Below are 26,186 nucleotides of genomic sequence, written 5' to 3'. Positions count from 1 at the left end.
CAGAATAAACTGGAACAACAGTGAAATTATGTCGATAAAACCGAAAGACTCAACACATCTCTTGAAATTCCCCTTTAAAATAGCCACAGAAAAATTGAAATATTTAGGAATTGAAATCACTAGAAACTATCACGCTATGTTTAACGCCAATTATAGCCCCTTACTTAAGAAACTAAATAATCTAATCAAATTCTGGAAAATGCTCCCGTTGTCTTTAATAGGTCGAATAAATGCTATAAAAATGATCTTTTTACCACAAATCCTATATTTATTTCAATCAATTCCAATATATCTTCCAAAAAAGTTTTTCAAAAAACTAGACTCAGACATTACAAATTTTATATGGGATTATAAATCCCACATAATACAAAGAGCACACCTTAGTAAACCAAAAGAGATGGGTGGTCTAGCGCTCTCTAACTTTATGTACTATAATTGGGCAGTAAATATTAAAAATATGATTCACCTGCTGGACAACTCTGCCCAGCAGGTGGACTGGATTGTAATGGAGAGAGAGGACTGCTCTCCGTGTAATACAGGAGCGACTCTCCTCTCACCAATGAATCTGAATAACAAAAATTATAATAAAAATCCAATGATACATAGCACAATTAGAACTTGGAAACAAATAAAACAGAATCTAAAATTAAGAAATCTATCTCTTTTAATGCCAATAGTCAATAACCCGTCGTTTAAACCTTCAATTATAGATAAATCATTTACACAATGGGAAAGAATGGGAATCAAGACGCTCGGAGACCTGTATGAATTAGGAAAATTATTATCATTTCAACAATTACAACTGAAATATAATTTGAAAAATAATCAATATTTTAAAAGCTTCAAATCCGTGACTATCTGAAAAAATACACAAAAGACTATCATAACATGTCCCCAGACTTATTGGATGAAGTCATGAAGACAAAGGCTGAATCAGCAAATCTAATATCATACTTATACAACATTATTTTAAATATAGAAATACCTACAACCGATGGTATTAGAAGAGACTGGGAACAAGAACTAGCTATAAAAATTTCAAAAGAGAGCTGGGATAAACACTTACTATATGTGCATAAATCCTCGATCAACGTACGACATACTCTAATTCAATATAAAACATTACATAGACTATATTATTCAAAAACTAAAATAAATAAACTTTTCCCCAATGTCTCACCCATTTGTGATAAATGTCAGTCACAAGAAGCTACCATAGCGCACTCTTTTGTTTTTTGTATAAAAATCCAAAAATTCTGGAATGAAATATTTGAAATCTTCACAAAATTATTTAAAATAAAACTTGTACCAAAAGCAGAATGGATCATTTTTGGAATATCGGAAGGTAACCCCGAATTAAACGTGTTTCAAAAGAACTTACTTAATTACGGGCTAATAATGGGGAAAAAAGCTTATACTCAAATTTTGGAAAAATGCTCCAATACCAGCAATAAAAATGTGGATTTCAAACATGTTCGAAACACTACACTTGGAAGAGATGAGACTCCTCCTAGCAGGCAAAGCAGACCACTTCCAAAAGACGTGGTCTGCATTTATGGAACTATTACAAGCATAAGGTGCAATAGTAATTTAAAATATAAATGGTACCAGGATCTGGTAACGGGGGGTATAAAATAAATAAATAAATTAAAAGAATACGGTTGGTATATCCTTTTTTGCCGAGTTTTGTGTTACAATAGAGCGATTGTTTTTCCTTTTTTTCTTTTCTTTCTAGGGTCTTATTTCCTTTCTTTACTTCCTTCTCTAACTTCTTCCCTAAGGGGCTTTCTTTCCCCAACATTTTCCTGCACCTTCACGATTCTTGCTCACTTTCCTTACTTCTTTTATTTCTATCTTTTTTAAAGCTCGAAAAACGAAGTGGTACAACAAATGTAATAAGATATATCTGATGTGTATTATTGTAATTTACTGTACTTCTAATAAAAATAAAATGTAAAAAAAAAAAAAAAATAAATAAAATTACTTGTAAGGGCCTGTCCCACAAGCATGCGACTCCATGCGGCAAGCGCGACTTAAAGGGCCTGTCCCACCAGCATGCGCCTGCATGCGGCAAGCGTAATCTAACGTGGTCGCTTGAGCCATAAGGCCTCGCGGGGCCGGTCCCTCTTCGATCGCCGGAGCCGTATGGAGTTGTGCGGAGCTGGTCCCGACATCGCGCGGGGCTCCGAAAAACTGACCGTGTTCAAAAATTCTGCGCGGCAACGGCCTGCCGGCCCGCAGCCGCCTTGACGCCTTACGTCACGCGCGAACTTCCCGTGGACTTCGCTCGAACTTCATGTCACTCACTCGACCTCCGCGCGGCCCCCACTTCTGGTTTGGTCGCGCTTGCCGCATGCAGGCGCATGCTGGTGGGACCGGCCCTTTAGGTCGCGCTTGCCGCATGGAGTCGCATGCTCGTGGGACAGGCCCTTAAGTAGTAGCCTTGAATATGGAATGTAGTTGGTTAACTACCTTGAACCACTGCACTGAGGATAAGCAACATTACGTCAAACGTTCCATCATTGATCAAACAACATATCCATGTTAATATTTTACATGTTTAAACCCTTTGACTTGTACGTCTCCTGTAGAATAGATTTTTAAATGTCTGCAGCATTTGATATGATCCGTAGATCGTTTTCAATTTTTTGCTTGGGGTGGTGAGAGGAAATGGAATTCTTGTCTTTAAATTTAAAAAGTGCAATAATAAATGCAAACAATTTAGTACTTGTATGTCTGAGGGTTATTACAAAGCTTTGAGTAAAAAGGTGCATCTGTTTTTCAAACTCTTAGTTTTAGATTGTGTAATTTATCTAAGATGGCCACCATAAACTCTTTAATTACCTTGTTGCAGTCGTCAGCGAGATATGGCAGGAACAAACAATACTGCGTCTGCTGCAGCTGATTGAGCTTCCAATCCTGGACTCGCTGCTGGACAGAAAGGGGCAGCGGCCAAACCCGCAGAACTCCAGCAATGATGCGGTTACCAGCAGCTTATTGGATCGAGAAATCCTAAAGGCTTATGGAGATTCTCAGTACGTACTTGTAAGACTTGCCAGTAGTTGTTCCTTCCGCTGGTCACGCTGGTTCCGCTGCCCCTGTCCCACTTGGGAAACCTGAACGGAAACCTCTGGAGACTTTGCGCCCCATCCAATGTTTCCGTGCGGTTCCCGGAGGTTTTTGTCAGTCTCCCTACCTGCTTCCACTGCTTGCAACCTCCGGCAACCACCTGCAACCTCCGGGAACTGCACGGAAACCTTGGGTGGGGCGCAAAGTCTCCAGAGGTTTCCGTTCAGGTTTCCTAAGTGGGACAGGGGCATAAGTGGGACGGGGGCATAACGCTAACATTTTTAGTTTTAGAGATACAGCGCAGAATCAGGCCCACCGAGTCTGTGCCGACCAGTCAAGCTCACACGCTTGCACTATTCTACATGCACTAGGGACAATTTACAATTATACCAAGGCAATTAACCTACAAACCTGTATGTCTTTGGAGTGTGGGAGGAAACCGGAGATACTGGAGAAAATTCACGGGGAGAACGTACAAACTCCGTACATACAAGCACCTGTAGTCGGGATTGAACCTGGGTCTCTGGTACTGCAAGGCAGCTACTCTACTGCTCTGCCAACCACTGTGTGTGCCTGTGTGCCTTTTTGTGAAAACCATTTAGTCTTGGGTTTAGTAAGGGTAAATAATGATACTAAGATCATAAAGACATAGGAGCAGAATTAGGCTATTCGGCCCATTGAGTCTACTGCCATTTGATCATGGTTGATTTATTTTTCCCCTCAACCCCATTACTACAACAAACTGATCTACCTTTCATGCTGCACTAATGGATGTCCAATAAAAATGTAACATAGTACGTCTCTCTCCATGACTACATCTATCTCCTGCATCCTTAAAGGAATGCCTTTTTCTTTCTTTAGAATTTAGTTTAGAATTTAGAGATATGGCATGGAAAAAGGCCCTTCAGCCCACTGAGTCTGTGCCGACCAGCAAACCTACACACTATCCTCCACACACCAGGGACAATTTACAACCTAGCCATTTAACCTACAAACCTGTATGTCTTTTAAAGCATGGGAGGGAACAGGAGAACCTACGCAGGCCACAGGGAGGACGCACAAACTCCGTGCAGACAAGCACCCATGGTCATGATTGAACCCGGGTCTCAGGTGCTGTTAGGCAGCAGCTATACTGCTGCACCACCCCCAAAAGGAGACTGTTCTATCCTCCAATTTGGCAAACCAGCAAGCAGTGGATGGATGAGATGGGAAGTTAGCAGATCAGTAATTCAGTGCTGCTGCGATAATTCACCTTGCTGAAATCAGATGACTCTCTGCACTTTTTTTTCAACGAGTTGCCTATTTGAACAGTTGCAATCCATGAGTTTAAGATAGTTTTATCGCATTCTAGGTCCCGGCTCTGTGACTTGGGGGATTGAATCCAGAGTAGGCTTGGTGTTGGATTATGAAGTTCCTGTGCGCTCGTTTCCCATCTCCCTCCAAGCAGTTGGGTTGATGCATTGGGGGGAGGGGAGGTTAATGAGTAATCTTGAGATTCTGATAAGCTGCATGTGTCACTGGGTTTGGGGTGGGGGAAAGACCTAGTCTATTTTCTGCAAGGCTTTTTTTTAAGGTGAGACATTCAGGTCCTGCTTTGCTAAAGTGGCCATCTTCCTAAAGACCTCCTAACCGTTACAATTTAATCTTTCCACCAGGGACAGTGAGTGGCTGTCGGCTGCCATTGGTTTACTGGAGTACCTCCCTGATGTCACAGTGGTGGAAATCAGCAGGAACTTTCCGGAACCTTCCTGTGACGTGGACCAGTGCAAAATGATGTTCTTTGACGCCATTGCTAAACATTACAGTCAAAGCAAAGAACCACTCCTTACCAATGACCTCTTTGACATCCACACTGGAGTGACGGAACTGATTGGTACGTGTGACTGTAATTATTGACACCTGTGGAGGTGAAAGGACTGTTCATAATTGTGCAAGAGCTAGGAGCTTGGCAGTAATTTGATATTAAAGGCAGTAAATTACATGTTTGAAATAGTTACAGTAGCGTATTTGTTCTGAAGCAAGTTTAACTTTTTCTCTTCCTCTTGAATCTAGTTGACTTGTTGAATATTTCCAGCATCTTTGATTGTCTGGTGTGGCCACTTGTTTTCCAGGGAGTTAGATAGAGCTCTTAAAGATAGCGGAGTCAAGGGATATGGCGAGAAGGCAGGAACGGGGTACTGATTGTGGATGATCAGCCTTGATCACATTGAAAGGAGGTGCTGGCTCGAAGGGCCTACTCCTACACTTATTGTCTATTTTCTATTGACTATGGCCCATATCCCTCTAAACCTTTCCTATCCAAACCACAAGTGGGACTAATGTAGATGGGGCATCTTGGTTGGCATGGGCAAGATGGGCCAAAGGGCATGTTTGTGTGTTGTATGACTTTAACACTATGACCAAGCTAGTTATTCTGCTGACATCATCCTTCTACTTGAACTCATTAACATTTTACTTAATAGAATTGAGAACCATTGTCCCATTTCCACACGTGCCAGTAACTTGTTTGATTTTGTTTATCCTACTTGAATAGTCACTGAAAAAGAACATTGTCCCATCTGATGTTCATGACAGCTGAAGAATGCGGTTCTAATGTGGACTTTTTTTTGTTTTTATCTCTCCATCTCAAAAGTATCTATTAATGTTGGATTCTGTGGAAGGGACTCCTTTAAGTGGCATATTTGGGTAATGTGTTTCTGGTCTATGGATGATCAATGCAAAACTTGTAACCTTGGTTCAATGTCCCAGTGGCCTCTCTGCCAACTTATTGCATATTAATGGACTATAAACCAAGAATCAGAGAATATAGGTTTAGTGTGAGATGGGGAAAGTATTTAATAGGGACCTGGGGTGGGGGCAACATTTGCCACACAGATGGTGGTGGGTACCTGGAACGAGTTGCCAGAGGAGGTAGTTGACGGAGGTTCTTTAACACTCTGTAAAAGACATTTGGGCAGGTACGTAGATAGGAAAGGTTTGGAGGATCATGGGCCAAACGTGGACATCTTGGTCGGCATGGGCTAGTTGTCCATGCGGAACGACTTTATAATTTTTTTGCTGGGTTGAGACTAGATTTCCTATTGCTTATCTTGGTGCACAGTTTGGCATTATACTTCTGATTCTCTCCCTTTCCCTCCCCCCCCCCCCCCACTCCTAATTTGACAGGAATGATCTCTTGTAAAAACTGTCAAACTTGCTAATAAATCTCTTTGGTTAAGTGGTGAATTGCTACAACACTGCTAGCTTGGGGCAGGCTGCACTTGCCCCATCTGTAGAAGGGCCGGTGTTCCCTACACTGCCTCATGAATGAGCCACTTCTAGAGCCATAGAACTGGAGCGGCAGCAAGTTACTCTCGATCCCGAGGAATTGCGATAGTGTTAATTGTGGCGCCATCTTGCTCCTTTTCAAATTTGGACCATGATTATTTAGGAGGACCTGCGTGAGCTGCTGCAATTTAAAGTCTGCTTTTGCTGCCAAATGCAAAGCTGCAAATGGCCTTTTCAATATGTTTCATGCTGACGCATCCTTCAGTTTTTGAAGAATGCGTTTTTGAAAAAGAAATCAGTTCTAAATATATGCATTGCATTGAAAAACTAAAGCATCTAGCAGAGCAAGAATTTCCAGTTTGAATTCATTGGTTCCACACTCTTACTAGGTCACCAGCTGAAGCAAACAAAATATGCATTGATTAGGAATTTGTGGGAAGGTCATTCATGAAATCGATCTTATTTGAACTGTTGTCTTGTATAACTTTGGAAGGTGAGTTTCCTGTATTCTACCAATAAATATTTTGGCACGCGCTCGAGCATACAACATTCTTCGGCACTTGTGTTACGAGCATAGACTATTTAGCTGAATGCTTTTGTGCATCATTGATTCCATGAAAGATTGGCCACTGAGCCTTACAAATAAGTACAAATTTGGGTTACAAAGAGCTTGCTAAGTCGTGAGTTTAAGGAATTTCTCTAAAGGGAAGATGGATGCTGAGAATTTCGGAAAGCTTGGTGAGCTGAACTGCCTGTGACTGTTTTTAAAATTGGAATGCGCAGGAAGGCAAATGAAGTGTCACACCTTCAATCCTTTGCTGTCTCCGCATGAGTTGCAATATGATTGAGAAATTCTTGCCCAGCTGGTATTGTCGCTGTCCTGTGGTTTTAGTGACTGATTAAATCTCTTCCTTGTCAGAAGGAGAGTTTGAAAATTATCAAAGGATCTTCAACCTGAAGCGTTGATTCTCTTTCTGCTGATGCCGCCTGGCCTCCAGCAACTCCAGTATCAAACATCTGCAATTTTCTTTTATTCATTCGACATGCTATATTAAACAAATGCCCAATGTATGCTCCAGTACTAGACTATTTCATAATCAAAGCAACATTCCTTTTGATGTTAAATTTGTGCGTGACGTGAACATATTCAACTAACTCATGACTCTGAGTGTTTTGTTGAAGTGAGCAGCTGGTTTTGGCAACCTCTTGTGTTTCAGTTGGTCTTTAGATACTTAAGACTCACCTGGTTTAAGTCCTTGTGCAGGGAGGGGATATTTATAGCTAATTAACTTGGTGCAGCAAAAACTGTTCTGTTTAATGAACCAAAAGGAGGCTTATTTTGTTGTTGTTTAGAAGTATAATTCCAGCTGCTTGCAATTTCTAATCTACCTTTTGAAGAATCTGGTTTGTTATGGGGTTGAATGCGTTTGACAAATAAAATTGTTAGAGGACATAGACAATAGGTTTTATTCTGTACAAGTACTAAAAGACAATGTTATTATCTTTCTACAATCTACACTGTTCAACATTGAGGCTACAAATATTGTACATCGCGCTACTGGAAGATAGAACCCTTGGCTTTTCAGACACTTAAGCTCAACTCCGACTGCTCTTGCCTGAGAGACAACATTAAACTTGCTTCAGCCCTAGATTCCCATTCTGAGTCTTTTCTTTGTCTAGTTGCTTTCCTGTTTTGTTTAGTTGCTGTAAAACCATTCCATGGTTGAATGGTGTTGCACTGAATGCATGGAGTCTGAATTCTGACCTCCATAATGAGTGCAACTTCCTCAGGCTTGGCTTTCTGACCCCAAATGTCTAACACTGGTGAAGAAAATGGCTGCTTAAAGATTAAGGTTTGGAACGAGGATGTAATTGGTTTATCTACTATTGCCCATGTGTTTAAGTTGTATTTTTTTTTCCCGTTCCCAATATTCTTCCAAATTTTTTATTGAACCCATTTTCACTAGATATTTCAATGAAAGTACTTTTATCTTTTGCTTGGGGATGCTGCTAAAGTAGTTTTTTGGAACTATACATTTCAATGAAAGAATAAAGGCTGCCAGTGTATGCAGTATATACATTAGTGATCGGAGCACAGCTGGTGGAGCTGCTGCATTGCAGTGCTCGCCTCCTGGGTTCAATCCTAACTCGGCTGCTATCTCTGCAGGACTTGCATGCTCTCCCTGTGACTGGTGTGTCCCCATGCGCTCCTCTTTTTTCCCACATCCCGAAGACACCAGTGCTGCTGCTATTGTTTACCCCACTGTGCAGATAAATATCTGGGAGAGTTGATTGGTATGTGGAGAGAATGGATTACTGGAGGAATGAGTTGCTTTGAGCTAGCTCGGATTCCATGGGCTGAATTGGCTCTCATTTCAATGGGAAATGTGGATAATCCGGCATTATTGATTTGGAGAACTAAAGTAATGGGGAAAAGTAGTATTTTCCTTGCATTACTTAAATCTCCATTCATTTTCCCTTTGTTCATAACATCAAATTTTTGGATCAGTAATGGGCTTTTCATCTTGTGAACGGTACATTTCAATGTGTACATAATCTTTCTGGCTTTTAATCTTGAATTGGTGTGGGTCACCTTTCTTTTTAAAGACGAAATTTTATTTTCCTCAGAATTGAAGCTCCTGAATCTTGCTGTTCAATCGTTTTTCCTCAGTCACTCAGTTGGGTAGCATTTTGATTTAGTTGAGAGATACGGTATGGAAACTGGTCCTTTGGCCCATCAAGTCCATGCTGACCATCTATCACCCATCTATATAATATAAAAACCGTGTGTGTGTGTGTGTGTGCATCCACTCATTAAATGTCTCTGTCTTTATGTACACATCTCAGCCCCCCCCCCCCCCCCCCCCCACTCATTTGCTCGCCTCCTTTGCTGGCGCTCGCCTCAAACACACCATTTAAAACTGGACTTCGTCTAGTACACACTCAATCTGTTCTCCCATTTATCACCTCCCCTACACACTGGGGACAACTTGGAGATTAATTTAACCAAACCCACATGCCTTTGGGATGTGGGAGGAGACTGGAGCACAGAGGAAACGCACATGGGTACAGGGAGAACATTCAAACTCTGCATGGGCAGCACCCAAGGTCAGGATTGACCTAGTGAGGCAGCAGCTCCACCAGCTGTGATACCCATCTATGCTAGAGAGAATGGTTGTGGGTCTGACCCCCATTTCAGGCTGCCTCTCCTGCTTGGCACAAGCTGCATTGCCTGTATGTTAATGTTCATGTTAAACCCAAGCCTTTTCTATGCTCACAAGTAGTACCATTGGATTATTTGTCATATCCATACAAGTAGATGTGCAAGCTTCCATCCACTGTTTAAGGAGCAGGTGAATTGAGGGATGATGCTTATTCATCACTTTCACTGATGGCCAAAAGCAGTGTACACAATAGTTGAAACTTGATCTATGGAGACAGAATTGGTTAAAGTTTTGGTTTAATGATCTTTCATCTTTCTTTGCAAAAGTAATTAGGCCTGCAGTGTATTTCTACCATTTTGTTTTTCCAGGTACAATAACATTTAAAAGACACTTGGACGGTACGCATATAGGAAATGTTTAGAGGGATATGGACCAAATGGAGCCTAATGGGACTAGCTTAGATTGGGTATTTTGGTCAGCATGGACGAGTTGGACCGAATGGCCTGTGTCCATGTGTTGGACTCTGACTCGTATCTGTTTTGATTTCCAGTTGGTTTAGGCCAGGGGTGGGAAACCTTTTCATGTTGGAATGCCACATTGTTAGCTGTAATCTAATAAGGCCGCATCCAAGAAACTTCAATTAGATATACTTCAAAATATACATTATTTTGTAAAAATCTACCTACTATGTAATAACTTCAAGAAAATGAAAAAAGTTTGTTAATTCTGAAGTTAACTAACGTTTTAATGACTTTGTTGCGACTGCTTTCTTGAGTCGCATTAGAACTCAATCATAACCATAACAGGTGTTAAAATGGCCCTCATGACTTACTAATGTTTTAATTGTGGCTGTCAGTCGGGGAGGATTATTTAGTTGAATCTTCTTTTACTCTTTGGTATTTTAAATACGTTCATTTTAAGATTAAAATAAAAATAATAAAAGACTGACAAAAACATATTAATAAAAATAAAAGGATGTGTTCTACAAAATTTGGATTCATTCAAAAGGCCGCACTTAAGGGCCTAGAAGGTTCCTTTCCCTTCACAGGTTCCCCACCCCTGGTTTAGTCATTGCTTGAGAACTGGATGTGGGAACTGTCACTTTATAAGTTGATGCTGCTTTTCCTACGTGGTGAATAGTAATTGTATGACGTCTCAAAGTAATTAATTGAATTAAAAGAATTGATCACGAAAGTTAAAGTTGTGGTTAACCTACATAGTGTATTTGTCACGATATTCTCAATTGGAAAAATTGGACGGAAGGAATACAATCCTTTGACTTTAAACCTACCCCTGCTGCCTGCTAACTAGCATGCTAGCACTGGTAACGCATGTACTGGAAATTTGAGAAATGCACTGACAAACAATGTGAACAATTTCCATGTGCATATTGTGGAGGCATCTGTATAATCAAGGAAGTATGCTGGAAATGCTGTTATCTGCTCTGGCTCGGTGGTCCCTTCCACTGATTCTCTGAGGTACTTTTATGTGCGAGATTCTATCTAAACCAAATGCTTGGCTAACTGCAGTGGGTGAATAATGCATCCATTGTACCCATTTGGGACAGATCCTGCATTTCACCCACAGCTTGAGTTTATTACCCAGTTTCAGCGAGGCGGTGGAAGTTGAATGCAAACAGTCTGGAGGAGTTGTGTGAAAGAGTTTGCTCGCTCTGCCTCTGGCACACAGGGTGACCTGGTTCGTACCAGCCCGAAGCATTATCAGTGCTCTGACTGTTGCTTGTTTGACTTTTGTTCTCTTGCCAACAAGGAAAACCGTGCAGCCCAACAGTAAATGTAATCACTTCGAATAGATTCTGGAATTTAACATCTTGTATTTACATTTCAATGTCAAGCAAGTTTGAAATATTCAAAAGATAAACGTAGGCACTCTTTGCATGTGATGTTGTTGTGATAGGACTTCATTATAGATGCAACTGATTAATACAAGGCTTGGCGTAAAAGGTTAAAGAGAAGTTTGTTGGCAGAGTGGGTGATATCGCAGTAATGGCCAGTTGGAACAACTAGTTTATACTGCCCACATTTTTATCAAATGCATAGAATATTCTCATTGCATTTTTCCATTGTGTTTATCTAGTTTCACCTTAATGCATCAATGCTTCACTTGAACCATTCCTCGTGGCAGTGAGTTCCTCTGTCCAACTATGAGTGAAGGTTATACGTCATAAGTGATGGGAGTACAATTTGGCCATTCGGCCCATCAAGTCTAATCATGGCTAATCTATCTCTCCCTCCTAACCCCATTCTCCTGCCTTCTCCCCATAACCTCTGACACCCATACTAATCAAAAATCTATCTAACTGTGAAGACGTTTCCCTGGATTTAATATGCTTGTACCTCTGGCCCACCCCAGTACTGGCCTCTCCTTTAAGAGGAAGCATTCTGAAACAACTTCCACACCAGCGTTTTCTGGATGTAATTAATTTTGGGGCTTCTAGCTGAAATATCAACTCTTCACCCACCTTTCTTCTTCCCCCCCCCCCCCCCCCCAATTCTGTTTTAATGACTCCACACTAAAATGAATATACTTATGCTGCATGGAGTTTGTACATCAGATAGTGGGTGGAGGAGAGTGGGAAGAAGTGAACCAAATGCTGTCCTTTTATTTGTTTGCAGTTTTTTAAAATCTTCAGGATATCTTGATCCTAAGTGTTTTATAATTCAAAATATCTTGATCCTTGAAGTGTTTTATAATTCACAATAATTTCTCTAAGGTGCTTGGCTGTTGTAAGGGTCATGCAGGTGTGTCTATACAGTAAGCTCCCACCCATTAAGCTGTTTTTATAGTTGTATTAGTAGAGGGCTAAATGCTGGTCTAGGACATGGGAGAATGCGTGTGTTCTTTGAACTAATGCCCATGGGTCTCTTTCCTAAAAAGACAGGCAGTTTCTCTTTTACAATCTCATCTGATTGTGGGAATGTTTAAGATTTGCTCTTGGCAAATGACTTGCTTTAAGCAATCTCATTTCCTCTTAAAACATTACTGTATCAGTAACTTTACGAAGCCATGATTGCTAGCAGTTATAAACACAATGCTGGAGTAACTCAAAGGGACAGGCAGCATCTCTGGAGAGAAGGAATGGGTGACGTTAATGGGTGGTGATTTGGGTCAAGACCCTTCAGACTGAAGGAGGGTCTCTACCCGAATTGCCACCCATTCCTTCTCTCCAGAGATGCTGCCTGTCCTGCTGAGTTACTCCAGCATTTTGTATTTATCTTCAGTTTAAACCAGCATCTGTAATTCCTTCCTACATATTGCTATCAGTTAGATGGTTCTAACTTTCTAATCCATTTCCTGGTTTTACTGTGCACTGTGAACAATGTATTTTAAACTTTTTATTGTTTAAATGCTAAGGACTATCACTCGATTCGGTATGACTTAAACTTTTCTGGCATTTTACTTCTAAAAAATATACATACAATGTAATCTGTCGGCTAGGAAAATAACTTCACAGGAATACAAATGCAGTGATTTGTGCATTGAGCTGAATTTCTCAATTGGGAACATTTCAGGGGCTCTGTTTCTTCCTTGTCTATGCCCCTGGTGATCACTGCAATCAGGACTCTTCAGTTTATTCCAATCCAGAAAAACCAAACACAGTCTCTGGTTGTAGCTGAACCATTCCACTCCAGGCAATGTCATGGACCCTCCAGTTCTTCCTATAGTGCAGTGACCAGAACTGTGCATAATATTCCAAATGTAACCTAATCAACACTTTATGAAGATTGCCAAGGTTTCCTGCACCTGTATTCAATGTCCTGGTTAATTAAGAAGGGTCTTGACACACAACATTGCCTGTCCATTTCCCCAGAGATGCTGCCTGATTTACTGAGTTATTCCAGTGTTGTTTTTGTGTGTATTCCATTGCTGCCTTCATCACTTGTGCTGCCACCTTCAGGAATCTTTGGACTTCTGCACCAAGCTCCCTCTGTTTCTCGACACTTAACCTGTTCGGTGCTGCTCCCGAGTATACTCTGGTCATGGCGAATAGTGGAAAGAAATTGGCAGTGAACAGGTTAATGGTGCATGTCCTACCCTTGTTAGACTCTTCCCTCACCTCCCTCCCTCTTCCACTATTCCTTCACCTCCTCCACTATAACACTGAACACCGGCGTGCCACAGGGCTGTGTGCTCAGCCCTCTCCTCTACTCCCTGTTCACCCATGACTGCATCCCTAAGAATGGCTCCAACGCCATCATTAAATTTGCCGACGACACCACGGTGATAGGACTGATCAGTGACAACGACGATTCAGCCTACAGGGATGAGTTCCAGCACCTGACAACCTGGTGTGCCAACAATAACCTCGTCCTCAACTCCAAGAAGACGAAGGAAATTATTGTTGACTTCAGGAAGAACAGAGGGGGCAGACATACCCCCATCCATATAAACGGGACTGAGGTGGAGTTCGTCTCCAACTACAAATTCCTCGGGGTACACATCTCGGAGGATCTGTCCTGCTCCCTCAATACCTCCAAGCTGATCAAAAAGGCGCAGCAGCGCCTTTACTTCCTGAGGAGGCTCAAGAAAGCCCACCTGTCCCCCCAGATCCTGACCAACTTTTACCGCTGTACCATCGAAAGCATCCTGACCACCTGCTTCACGGTATGGTACAGCAGTTGCACCGTAGCAGACAGGAAGGCAATACAACGGGTGGTGAAAACCGCTCAGTACATCATCGGTGCCCCGCTCCCTGCCATGGATGCCCTCCACCGAAAACGGTGTCTGAGACGGGCCGGGAAGATCATCAAAGACCCCTCCCACCCTAACCATGGACTGTTTGCCCTCCTCCCATTAGGGAGGCGGTACAGGAGCCTCAGGTCTCGTACTAGTAGGATGAGGAACAGCTTCTACAACAACACTATCACATTGCTGAACTCGGAGTCCCGCCGATAGATTTCTCCAGTCTCTCCGTCCACATTGTTTGCTTATTCTGTATTTTTTATTTCTATATTGCACTATTACTACGGACTGACGCTAAACTGCATTTCGTTGTACCCATACTTGTATCTGTGCAATGACAATAAAGTTGAATTAATTTAAATTAAATAAAACCTTGCTCAACTTGGCAACTGATCAATATCTTTCTGTGTCCCACCAGCTTCCTCACTTTCTCCATTGATTACTTTTGTCATCTGCAAACATTCTAACCGTGCCTCGTACAATGACTTCTAAGTCCTGAAGATGCTTTCTACAAACTCTCCTTTTTGACCGGGAATATTAAATTCTATCCTGCAATTCTACCATATTGCTACAGTATATCTTAATTTGACTCCAATATCATGCTTTTAATTTTACTTATCTGATGTTATGTGATGTGGACGTAAGCACGTAATCTAGGATAACACTTGAGCAGAATAAATGGAATTGCCTTTGCTCTTTAAACAGACAAAATACTGTTTGCATCCTTGTGTCCACCTCGATAGCTCATCTTCCCCAGCCAACAATGGGCGCCATTATGGGCTCCACCCTCCCTGAGGTCATCTGTTGCAGGCCCTGATTTTTGTTCTGGCCTTTTCTCACCTCCAGTTCCCTCTGCCACCTCTATCATTCAGTCTGAAGAAGGGTTCTGACCCAAAATATCACCTATTTCCTTTCTCCAGAGATGCTGCGTGACTTGCTGAGTTACTCCAGCATTTTGTGTCTGTCTTTAAATTAAATCAAATCTGTTTGGCTAACTCTCTTTATGGGGTATTTTGCAAGATTTGAAGTAAAAGTGAAGTTTGGTGGCCTACATCTTGTTTATTTCCTAATTTGTGGTCTTGCAGTGTAGCGGTAGATGCTTTGGGGTGGGGGAGTGCATCTAAGTATAGGTGATAATACTAATAAAGTAACACTTTACAGTGGCGCAGCGGTAGAGTTGCTGCCTTGCAGCATTTGCAGCACCAGAGACCCGGGTTCGATCCTGACTATGGGTGCTGTCTTTGCGGAATTTGTACGTTCTCCGTGTGGGTTTTCTCCGAAATGTTCGGTTTCCTCCCACACTCCAGACGTACAGGGTTGTAAGTTAATTGGCTTGGGTTTGTATACTTGGTGTAAGTGCAAATTGTCTCTTGTGAGTAGGGTTGTGTTAATGTGTGGGGGTCGCTGGTCGGCGTGGATTCGGTGGGCCGAAGGGCCTGTTTCCGTGCGGTAGCTCTAAAATAAACTTCATATGACAATTTTGTTGAATGCCCTGCGACAACAGGATTCTGTATCAAAGTTCCTTTTCCATATGGTAATTTTGTTTAATTTTGCCAATCCATCTCGAGCGCACAGTCCTGCTTTTTGTTTTTAGCTTTTCTTTTCAATGACTGTAATTGTCCCAATATAAAAGACAAATCCCTTTTGCTCTTTTTAATCCCTCCTTCTATGTGAAAGAATTTGCATACATTTATCAGCTGAAACAAGGCTAATTCAGTTCTGGAGCCAAATTGGTCAATAATGGAACGTTGTGTTTCTCCGTTCTAATGTAGTCACTTCACTGACCCCAGGGCTTTGTTCACTCACTGTAAACAAAGCATGTTGAATTGTAACAAGTTTGAGGATAAAATTCTGTTGGCTGAAGAAGGATGTTGGCGATGAAAGTAGGCTGGTACGAATCTATATAAATGGCTTAAACTAGCATTGTTCATATGACTGTGCTGGTATAAACGTTGCTTTTACCCCTCCATTTTTCTCATTTCTAGCAATACCTTGTTGTACACACTTCTCCATCCATACAATCATTTCCTTTCCTGCTTTCCAGAGGACGAGAACATAGCACCAAAACTTGGTGACTCTTGTAGTCCTCTTTATTTCCCCTTTAAAGTTAAAAATCTTTTAGGACTGAGATGAGAAAAACATTTTTTACACACAGTGGTGAATCTCTGGAATTCTCTGCCACAGAAGGTAGTTGAGGCCAGTTCAGCGGCTATATTTAAGAGAGAGTTAGACGTGGCCTTTGTGGCTAAAGGGATCAGGGGGTATGGAGAGAAGGCAGGTACAGGATACTGAGTTGGATGATCAGCCATGATCATATTGAATGGCGGTGCGGGCTTGAAGGGCTGAATGGCCAACTCCTGCACCTATTTTCTATGTCTCGGTGTACTATTCCTATGCACTTGTACTGAATCAGTACTTATGTGTGGTAGTAATACTTTTGCTGAACTGTATGCAAAAGAGAATTTCACGGTAGCTTGGCACATGTGATGATAAAAGTACCATTGAACCACTGATTTCCCTTTGACTCCTCTTGACCTATATCCCTGCAGCTTTGCATTTCACTCTTCTTGTCTGATACCCTTTTGTCTCCTTTTCAACCCTAGCCTTTATCACTTGCTCAGTACATCTGCCAATTACACCTGCGGCACCTGTATCCACCCATCACTTCAGCTTTATCTCTCCCCCCCCCCCCCCCCCCCCCCCCCCCCCCCCATCTTTTTACCAAGTTTTCTACTCTTTTCTTGTCCCCCCTGAGATTCCATCAGTCTCAAGGATCCTGACCCAAAACAACATCTGTCTATTCCTTCCACAGATGCTTCCTGACCCACTGAGTTCCTCTGGCATGTTTGTACTTGCTCTTAACAAAAATTTAATGGGAAGGGTTGAATATGCCTCTGCTTTTAAGATGCATATTTCAATTTCTTAAACTTGTTTTATTAATCTATAAGAAACAATTCTGTACCAGAATGGCTAGGTTTCTAAACTCAATGTTTATTAAATGAATTTCTTGTCAACTTTTTTTTTTTCCTGTTGCTGCCTTCGGAAAATTCATTAAGTGGCTTAAAAATCATTGAGAAATGTTTGCAACTTGAGGTTGGAATCAGTGAGGGAATTGGAGTTCATTCAGTTGGGGGTTGGTCAAAATTCTAACTACTTTAATCTATACTGATATCCAGTATCTAAGTGTTGCAGTATCTAAGTGTTGCATTTTGTGGGACAGGAACCAAGGTGAGAGGCAAGAGTAGTTAATTATATGTTCCATCAATGGAACAATTAAATCTTACTTGCAACAGCTTCACTGGCCTGTAAACGATACACAGCTTAAATATAGTAATACAATCTTTAATTTGTCAATCAACCCATTTTGTATCCACCTATCACTTGCCAGGCTTTGTCATGCCCCACTTTTCTTCCAACTTTCTCCCCCCCCCCCCCCCCCCCACTACAATCAGTCTGAAAGGCCCTGACCAAAATATCATCTTCCATTCCCTCCACACACTGCCTGACCTGCTGAGCTACTCCAGCACACTGTTTGCTCAATATCTGTAAAACTATATAGATGATTATTACAAGATATTGATACAAGCCATTTAGAACGGAGACGAGGAAACACTTTTTCTCACAGAGAGTGGTGAGTCTGTGGAATTCTCTGCCTCAGAGGGTGGTGGAGGCAGGTTCTCTGGATGCTTTCAAGAGAAAAATAGCGGAGTCCGGGGATATGGGGAGAAGGCAGGAACGGGGTACTGATTGGGGATGATCAGCCATGATCGCATTGAATGGCGGTGCTGGCTCGAAGGGCCAAATGGCCTACTCCTGCACCTATTGTCTAAGATTATAACATGGTTTATGTTAAGATGCTAATAAACAATCTGATTGAAACATGGTGGGATTTGCTTCCTACTTAACTCTAATGCTCAAGCATGATTATCTTGGTGAGCTGCTGCTCCCAGGACGTGGAATATCTTGTGGTGAAGTGTTGTCCCTACTACCTGCCATGGGAATTAGCTTCAGCTATCCTGACAATTGGAAAGATGATATTTGGGGGAGAAAAAAGTACTATGTAAAACTTTATTTCTCGTTGAATGTATTGAGTCACCTTCTCTCTGCAGTGAATGGCAAGTCTGAACCAGCACTGGAAGCAACACAACTGTGTCTGAAGCTTCTGAATTCTAGAAATCGAGAAGAACTGAGAAGACTGTTGCATTTCATGGCCGTTGCTTCATATCCAGCGTCCATTCCGTTACAGATTGGGGTGAGTGTCATTTCAAAGATTAGTTTCCTTTTTGGAGTCGTACAGCATGGAAACATACCTTTGGCCCAACATACCCCATCTACACTCTGTACCTACCTGTTTTTGGCTCTTATCCCTCTAAACCTATCCTAACCATGTACCTGTCTGAATCTTTCTTAAACGTTGAGATAGTGCCTGCCTCGACTACCTCCTCCAGCAGCTTGTTCCATACACCCACCACCCTTTATGGAAAATCAAAGTTACCCCTTGGGTTGCTATTAAATCTTTCCCCCTTCACCTTACCTACTCTGGGCAAAAGACTCTGTGCATCTACCTGATCTTTACATGAACTTTAAGTCTTTTTGATCTGGTCAGTGGTTTTCTGTTGTCAAATTTGAACATGTAAGGGTGAATTTATAGGATCTGCAGCTTATTGGGTGGTAAAATTAATTTGGTTCATGATTTTTTAGTCTTGTTTTACTCCTAGGTCGAGAATAGAATTGTGATGAAGAGGACTTTCGGTAAAGCAATTGTTTTTAACAAGAACCTCTCGAAAGGGAAAACTGATCTCTTGGTCTTGTTTCTGCTTGATCACCAGAAAGATGTATTTAAGGTACATAATGTAACAGAAGTAGATCATTGGCCTTCAAGTTGTGCAGTTATACAATAGGATCAAGGGCTTGATAGAGGTGAAAAATTACTCGTTATCTACATGTGCCTTGATTTGGATGAATTCATCAATCTTGGCTTTGTATGTGAAGTACAAAGCGCTGGAGGAACTCGATGCGCATCTGTGGAGGGAATGAACGGACTACGTTTTGGGTCGGTCCCCTCATTTGGATGAAGAGTACTGACACAAAATGTTGCCTTTCCATTCCCTCCCCAGTTGAGTTCCTCCAGCCCTTTGTTCAAGATTCCAGCATCTGCTGTTTCTTGTGCCTTATCTTTGTTTATGTTCATCAAGTATCCACGGCCCTCTATTCACAATCCCCTGAGTAAATTCTCTTGTCCCAAATACAGACGTTCTGGTTCTCAACTATGCCATCTGTGGAGCCCTTGACCATGTCAAGCCCTTTAATTAGGTATGTTGTAAAGCCTACCTGAAGCGTCGTTGAAGATCTGCTGCTGAGGTGTGCGCGATTTTGGCGCCGTTTAGAGGGGGCGGGTTTAAAACGCGATTTTCTCTAAGCTGTTCCAATCGAAAATGTTCAGCCTAGTTAATTATTAACGAAAAATCGCTGGAAGACCCCGTCGCAAAAGCTATTATTAGGTTTAAAGGCCTTGAATAATAGTTATAGTAGTTTAAAAATCAATCTCTAAACCCGCGACCGCCAGCAACCGCAGGGTCTCATAAAGCAAATAGCAGAAGTTAGGTTGTATATTTTTACATTAAAAAGGGCTTCTAAAGATCCCTTTATACTAAGTTTAATATTGCGAGTAGCTCAATTTGGGCCCATTATATCGCGCAGTATTTTTCTCGGCATTTGGGGCACAAATCTACCGCAATGTGAACGTTCTAAACCAGCGCGTTCCACAGGGACCCACTGGAAAGCTGATTTAAATGGGCATTTATTTACAGCAATTAAACACTAAATTCCTTCCATTTGGCCTATAAATTAATGTAAATGAGATTTAAAAATCATGTTTTATTGTGAATTATTTGTGAATATTATTTGGACATTTAGGCTATTTAAAAATGTTAATCATTTATTAAGAAATGGATAGATGTTTAGATCTAGTAATTGAAGTCTGAAATTAGCTACAATTAGGTAACTAACTAATTATATGCTTTAATTTCAGGTCATCCAAGTAAGATTATTTTATATTTGTTTCAGAATGCTTCAATCTATGATAACTGAAAATTTCATTCAGTTCTCTTAATTTTTAAGAAAGTTATGGGCTTTTGACTGTTCACGATCACAGCTTTTTTGTTATGTCCATAGAAAATCAATAGGGAACAAGATGCTCATTTCCCAGTATGAAAATGGCCATAACTTTTTAAATACTTGAGATATGAAAGTGAATTAGGTGTCAAATTAAACTTATTTTTATGCTTTATCTGATGGGATAAATTACAGACTTGATTTTTAAAATCTCAAAATTTTGTAACATTGCTACTTTAATGTTTTGAACATGTAGTTGAAGTGAAGCATGGAACAGTACAGCACAGGAACAGGCTCTTCGGTCCACAATACTGGCGCTGAACAATGTCGTGATCAACTCTTACTTCCCAGCACATAATCCACATCCCTGCATATCAATGCACCTGTCCAAAAGTCCTTCAAATGTCAATGTCTTATCTGCCTCCACCCTGGCAGTGGGTTCCAGGCACTCGACACCTTTTTAAAATAAACTCATCCCACACATTGCCTTTAATATATGCCGATTCTCCTGTGCTTTTACATTCACTCATTACTCTGAATGCAATGCAGTGCGGATTTTTGAGGCCTGCAGAATAAGAAGCCAAAGGCATGCACGGCAACATTTAAGTGGGGGAGCTGCTTGGCTGTAATTTGCAGAGGCGTTAAATGAACTGTGTCCCTTTAATTCCAAGTAGTTATCCTTCAAACGTTCAAAGTTCAGCAAATTGATTGCAGACGAAGAGCAAGAAAGCAATTCTCCTTGAACTAAATATGACTTCATACTGAGGGCTGACTGAAGTAGCATATGATTATTATTGCACTTGATAAGGGCTCTGCATGACGGAGTGGGAATGTATAAAGTTCTCTGCTGTAATGTGTCCCGAAAATCCTCCCCCCCCACCCCCCCGCCACATCGCCCTTCTTGACAAAATACATGATTGTGGGTCTGCACTTGCTGACTTTCCTAGATTGTGCCAGCAATGGCTCGGTTGTAACACTGCCACCGATAGACCTCCAATCTCACTCTTGATCAGAGTTTGGGTGAGGCCCCATGAATTTGGACCTTCGTTTGGTATCCTTTTTTGAGAAACTAATTGAATGCAAGAAAATATTTTGCTTTGAAAAATGCTAATTGCAGTGTTTCAGATAATTAGAGTAACTCGTTGACTATCATTCAGATCCCTGCGTCGTTGCACAAAATGGTGAGTGAGAAGCTGATGAACATTCAGTGTGGTCGTGATCCAGACCTTAGTTCAGGTAAGGGATCAACAAACACTTGTGCTTGTGAAGTACTGCTGTTATTGCAGCTTAATTGCAACTTGCTCCAGACACACCCAAACAGGTCTAAGAAATGTGGAACTATAATTTGTCCCGATGAGCTCCAGACATTAAGCAAAGATAATTCCCAGGAGTTTGTCTAGGAAGCTGAGAATTGTGAGCTTTGTGTAAATTGAGCTTGTGTTTTGAACATTGCATAGAATAAGTGCTAAGCTAACAAAGCAGAGGTACGAGTTGATAATTCAGCTCTCTGGCCTGTTTGATACTGATTGTGCTTTGTAATTGCAATGGTACCTTGATCCAATGGCGTGAGGAGATGGCAACTCGCTATTTCAGTAACTTGTACACTTGGTGTCCAGTATTCTTCTATACCAATAACTTGGATTTATTGTGTAAGAAGGAACTGCAGATGCTCGTTTAAATTGAAGATGGACACAAACAGCTGGAGTAACTCAGCAGGACAGGCAGCATATCTGGAGAGAAGGAATGGGTGATGTTTCGGGTCGAGACCCGTTCGTCAGACTGTTTAGGGGTAAGGGAAACGAGAGATATAGACGGTGATGTGGAGAGATAAAGATCAATGAATGAAAGATATGCAAAACAAAGTAACGATGATAAAGGAAATCACCACTAGCCACATTTTCACAATTCCACCTCTTTCCGTCTTCCGCAGAGACCGTTCCCTCCGCAATTCCCTGGTTAACTCATCCCTTCCCAACCCACCCCTCCCCAGGTACCTTCCTCTGCAACCACAGAAAATGCAACACCTGTCGCTATACCTCCTTCCTCGACTCTTTCCAGGGACCCTAACAGTCCTTTAGGCAGAGATTCACTTGCACCTCCTCCAACCTCATCTACTGTATCCGTTGTTCAAGATGTGGACTCTTATACATCGGCGAGACCAAACGCAGGCTGGGTGATCGTTTCACGGAACACCTTCGCTCAGCCCGCGTGAACCAACCTGATCTCCCAGTTGCTGGACACATTAATTCTCCTTCCCATTCCTACACAGGCCTTTCTGTCCTCAGTCTCCTCCATTGTCCGAGTGAGGCTAAACGCAAATTGGAGGAACAGCATCTCATATTTTGCTTGGGCATCTTACAGCCCAGTGGTATGAATATTGGTTTCTCACTTCAGGTAGCCCCGGCATTCCCTCTCTCTATCCCTCCCCTACCCAAGTCACACTAGTTTCTCATTTTTCACCCTGCAAACAGCTTACAATGGCCTGTTTCCTATATCATTGTTACTTTTTTGCGTATCTTTCATTCATTGTTATTTATCCCTCCACATCACCGTCTATATCTCTCATTTCCCTTATCCCTAACCAGTCTGAAGGTGGGTCTCGACCCGAAACGTCACCCATTCCTTCTCTCCAGAGATGCTGCCTGTCCCGCTGAGTTACTCCAGCTTTTTGTGTCTACCCTTGGATTTATTATTTGGGTGAAAATTGGATTTTTGTCATCTTAAGTAATCCATCTGGATCAAGAATGACTTGCCCTGGTTCAGTGGGCCAATGTGGCACCCAGAAACGCTTCCAGAGGGGTTGGAAGTGTCTGAGTGGGTACGTATATTGTGAGGTGTGTTCCTTCTGAGGTTTGTGGAGGGTTTCTGCGTACATTTTTACATGTACATGAGTTTCCCATGCTGTCATGATGCTGGGGCTGCTGCGAGTCACCAAGGATGTTGCATCTTCATGCAAGCTTTGAGTACTCCCTTAAATGTTTTTTGTCCCCTCTGTGTGCTAATGTTATTTCAATGCTGGAGCTAGGAATAGGGTGGTAGTTTGGGAAGTCTGATTTTTGAACGTGCAAATGACTAGGCCTGCCCAACAGTGTTAGCTGAGTAAAGGGTCAACATTGGGGATGGTGGCCTGGGAGAAGACACTAATGTTGGTCCACTTATCCTTCCAGTGAATTTGCAGGGAAAACATTGGTATCCTTTTGAGTGACTTGAGGTGCCTGCTCTTGGTAGTCCAAGTCCTATAAGCTGTTTCCATTAATTATTGATTCAAAACCGGTGAGCATAATTGAAGACACAAAATAAGGCCTAAAATGCACAACAGCACCCTTAAGCCTGAAACTATTTAGTACAGCAATCAAAACTACACAAAAGCAGCTGAGCATAGCAATTACTACAAATATTCTACATGACCAAAAATATCCCAGGGTATTGATATACTGGCATTATCCTTTAAGGCTTGAGGCCCATGACAATTTGGACATTTGCATTTCAATGAAAGTTTATAGTTAGCAGAGAACAATGTGACGAACAGGCCCATCAGACCATGATGTCCATGTTCTCTAGCATTTCACTTCTGCAGATACCTCTGCAGTATCAACATTCAGAAGCATGTAGTTATTTGAAATGGGATGAGTCCCGGTGCCCAATCACTCCTTGTTCATGATCTTCGGTCTGGTAATATATTCCATCTAGATTGAGTGGCTTGGATAGAAATTTGTTGATTTGACATTTTCTAGTTTGGGTATGGAATTTTAATATGCCTTAACTGTAACCTGGGAACTTTTAAAAGTATATCATGGCTTCTTCTGTGACTTATTTCTCAGTGCACTCTTTCTGTGAGAGGCTAAGCCATTCTGCCTGTGAAAGCAACATGCGAAAAACCACCAGAGACGAACTGTTGTTGCTGCTTAAAACTATTGATGAAAACACTCAGCTGTCTGCTAAAGAGAAAAAGAAGGTCCTTACTCAGTTCAACAGGAGCCATCCAGCTATATTTATACAGTATTTCTTTGATCCATCGAGAAAACTTTAATGTTGTCAATGTATATGTGTATAATTGTAAAGAGTTTATTAAATTAAATGAAAATTTTATAAGATTGTATGAATAAAATTTCAAGTTTTATTAATTTAATCTGTTTTACTTTCCTCTTTTTAAGCTTTATTTTATTCATCCCATTGGAATTTGGTCCAGCATTTATAAGGTTCCTTATTGTGAGGATTTGTCAAAGGCAACACTGAAGCCGCTGTTCCAATATCTTGATGTATTTAATACTGAACCCAAGTTCTGCAGCAGAAAGGAATACAGTAAACTTGATTTGGAGAGACGAGAAAATGCAGATGCTGGAAATCTTGAGCAAAACACAAGTGCAGGAGGAACTCTGAGTCGGGCAGTATTTGTGGCAGGGGTGGACAGAGGCTGTTTTGGATTACAATCCTTAGCTCTCTTCGTAGCTTTTATCTACAGGGTGATATATTTATTTTTTATTTAAAATTTTTAATTTTTTTTAATTATTATAGGGACAGTGCATATTAATGAACATTTGCATGTAAATATGCGAGATTGTAGCCAATCAGTAGCTAATTTCCGTCTCTAGACCCAGGCAAAGGTAGGTGAAGTGTCTTGCCCAAGGACACAACGACAGTACACACTCCAAGCAGGATTCGAACCGGCCACCTTCAGGTTGCCAGCCAAACACTTAGCCCATTGTGCCATCTGTCGACCTGATTATGACATATGATGACATAACAGACACAATGCTGGAGTAACTCAGCAGAGAACATGGATGGGTGAGGTTTTGGGTTGGGACCCTTCCAGGTGGTGGGGGGGAGATGAGGGATGGGTGGATACAGGTGAGTGGGAGTTTTGATAGGTACATGGTTGGTCAAAGGCGAGAGCTGAAGATATAGAAAGTGTGAGAACGATGGAAGAGATGTGTATCTATCTTCAATTTAAACTGGTATCTGCAGTTCCTTCCTACACATGGAAGAGGTACCAATAGTGATGTCAGAGGAGGGAATATAAGGGAAAGGGAGGAAATAGGTGCAAATCCAGGTGGGGCATGGTGAAGGGAAGAGAGTACTAAGAACAGCACAACCTTTCTGACCCCCTTTCTCCTACCCCCTCACTCTCTCACTTTGCCCCACCTAGATTTTTAGCCGTTTCTCCCCTCGTCTGGTCTCATTATATTCCTTCCTCTGGCTTCACTATTGGTACCGTACTACCATGTGTAGAATGAACTGCAAATGCTGCTTTAAACTGAAGATAGACACAAAATGCTGGAGTAACTTGGGGGGGACAGGCAGCATCTCTGTAGAGAAGGAATGGGTGACATTTTGGGTCGAGTCTCAAGAAGGATCTTGACCCGAAACATCACCCGTTCCGTCTCTCCAGAGATGCTGCCTGTTCTCCTGAGTTACTACAGCATTTTGTGTGAACCTTCGGTACCACTTCCATCCTTGCCTCACACTATTATATGTCTTCGTCTTTGCCCTTGATCCATCCAGCTATCTTCCCCTCCACTCCACAATCGGACTGACGAAAGGTCAACAATCCCTGTTGTCCAGCGATGCTGCCTGACCCCTGTAGTTACTCCAGCACTTTGTATCTTTACCTGCAGTTCCCTCAGTGCTCCAGCTGACGTCATGGCATCCTTTCGCCTTCGAACCAAAGATCTTATAGCGGAAGATACACAAAAATGCTGGAGAAACTCAGCGGGTGCAGCAGCATCTATGGAGCGAAGGAAATAGGCAACGTTTCGGGGCCGAAACCCTTCTTCAGACTGGTAGGGGGTGGCGGGGAGAAGGAAGGAAAAAGGAGGAGGAGGAGGAGGAGCCCGAGGGCTGAGTGAGGGGAGGAGACAGCAAGGGCTA

At 41.9% G+C, this 26,186-nt stretch overlaps 1 protein-coding gene across 2 annotated transcripts in view; it reads left to right on the top strand.

Annotated features, from left to right (window-relative positions):
* depdc7 (DEP domain containing 7) overlaps positions 1-24,417 on the top strand; it is a 38,561-nt gene extending 14,144 nt beyond the window's left edge. For both annotated transcript variants that reach the window (XM_033038755.1, XM_033038756.1), the window contains exons 4-9: positions 2,855-3,035; positions 4,725-4,942; positions 18,314-18,456; positions 18,923-19,048; positions 21,476-21,554; positions 24,140-24,417. In XM_033038755.1, the coding sequence (XP_032894646.1) occupies positions 2,855-3,035; positions 4,725-4,942; positions 18,314-18,456; positions 18,923-19,048; positions 21,476-21,554; positions 24,140-24,348 (956 nt within the window). In that variant the 3' untranslated portion in view covers positions 24,349-24,417. The remainder of the gene's footprint in view (positions 1-2,854; positions 3,036-4,724; positions 4,943-18,313; positions 18,457-18,922; positions 19,049-21,475; positions 21,555-24,139) is intronic.
* The last annotated feature ends 1,769 nt before the right edge of the window (positions 24,418-26,186 follow it).

This window comes from Amblyraja radiata, chromosome 20 (genome assembly GCF_010909765.2).
Source record: "Amblyraja radiata isolate CabotCenter1 chromosome 20, sAmbRad1.1.pri, whole genome shotgun sequence".
Classification (NCBI taxonomy): Eukaryota; Metazoa; Chordata; class Chondrichthyes; order Rajiformes; family Rajidae; genus Amblyraja; species Amblyraja radiata.
Note: the sequence above shows the minus strand (reverse complement) of the source record. Positions and strands in the feature narration are given on the sequence as shown.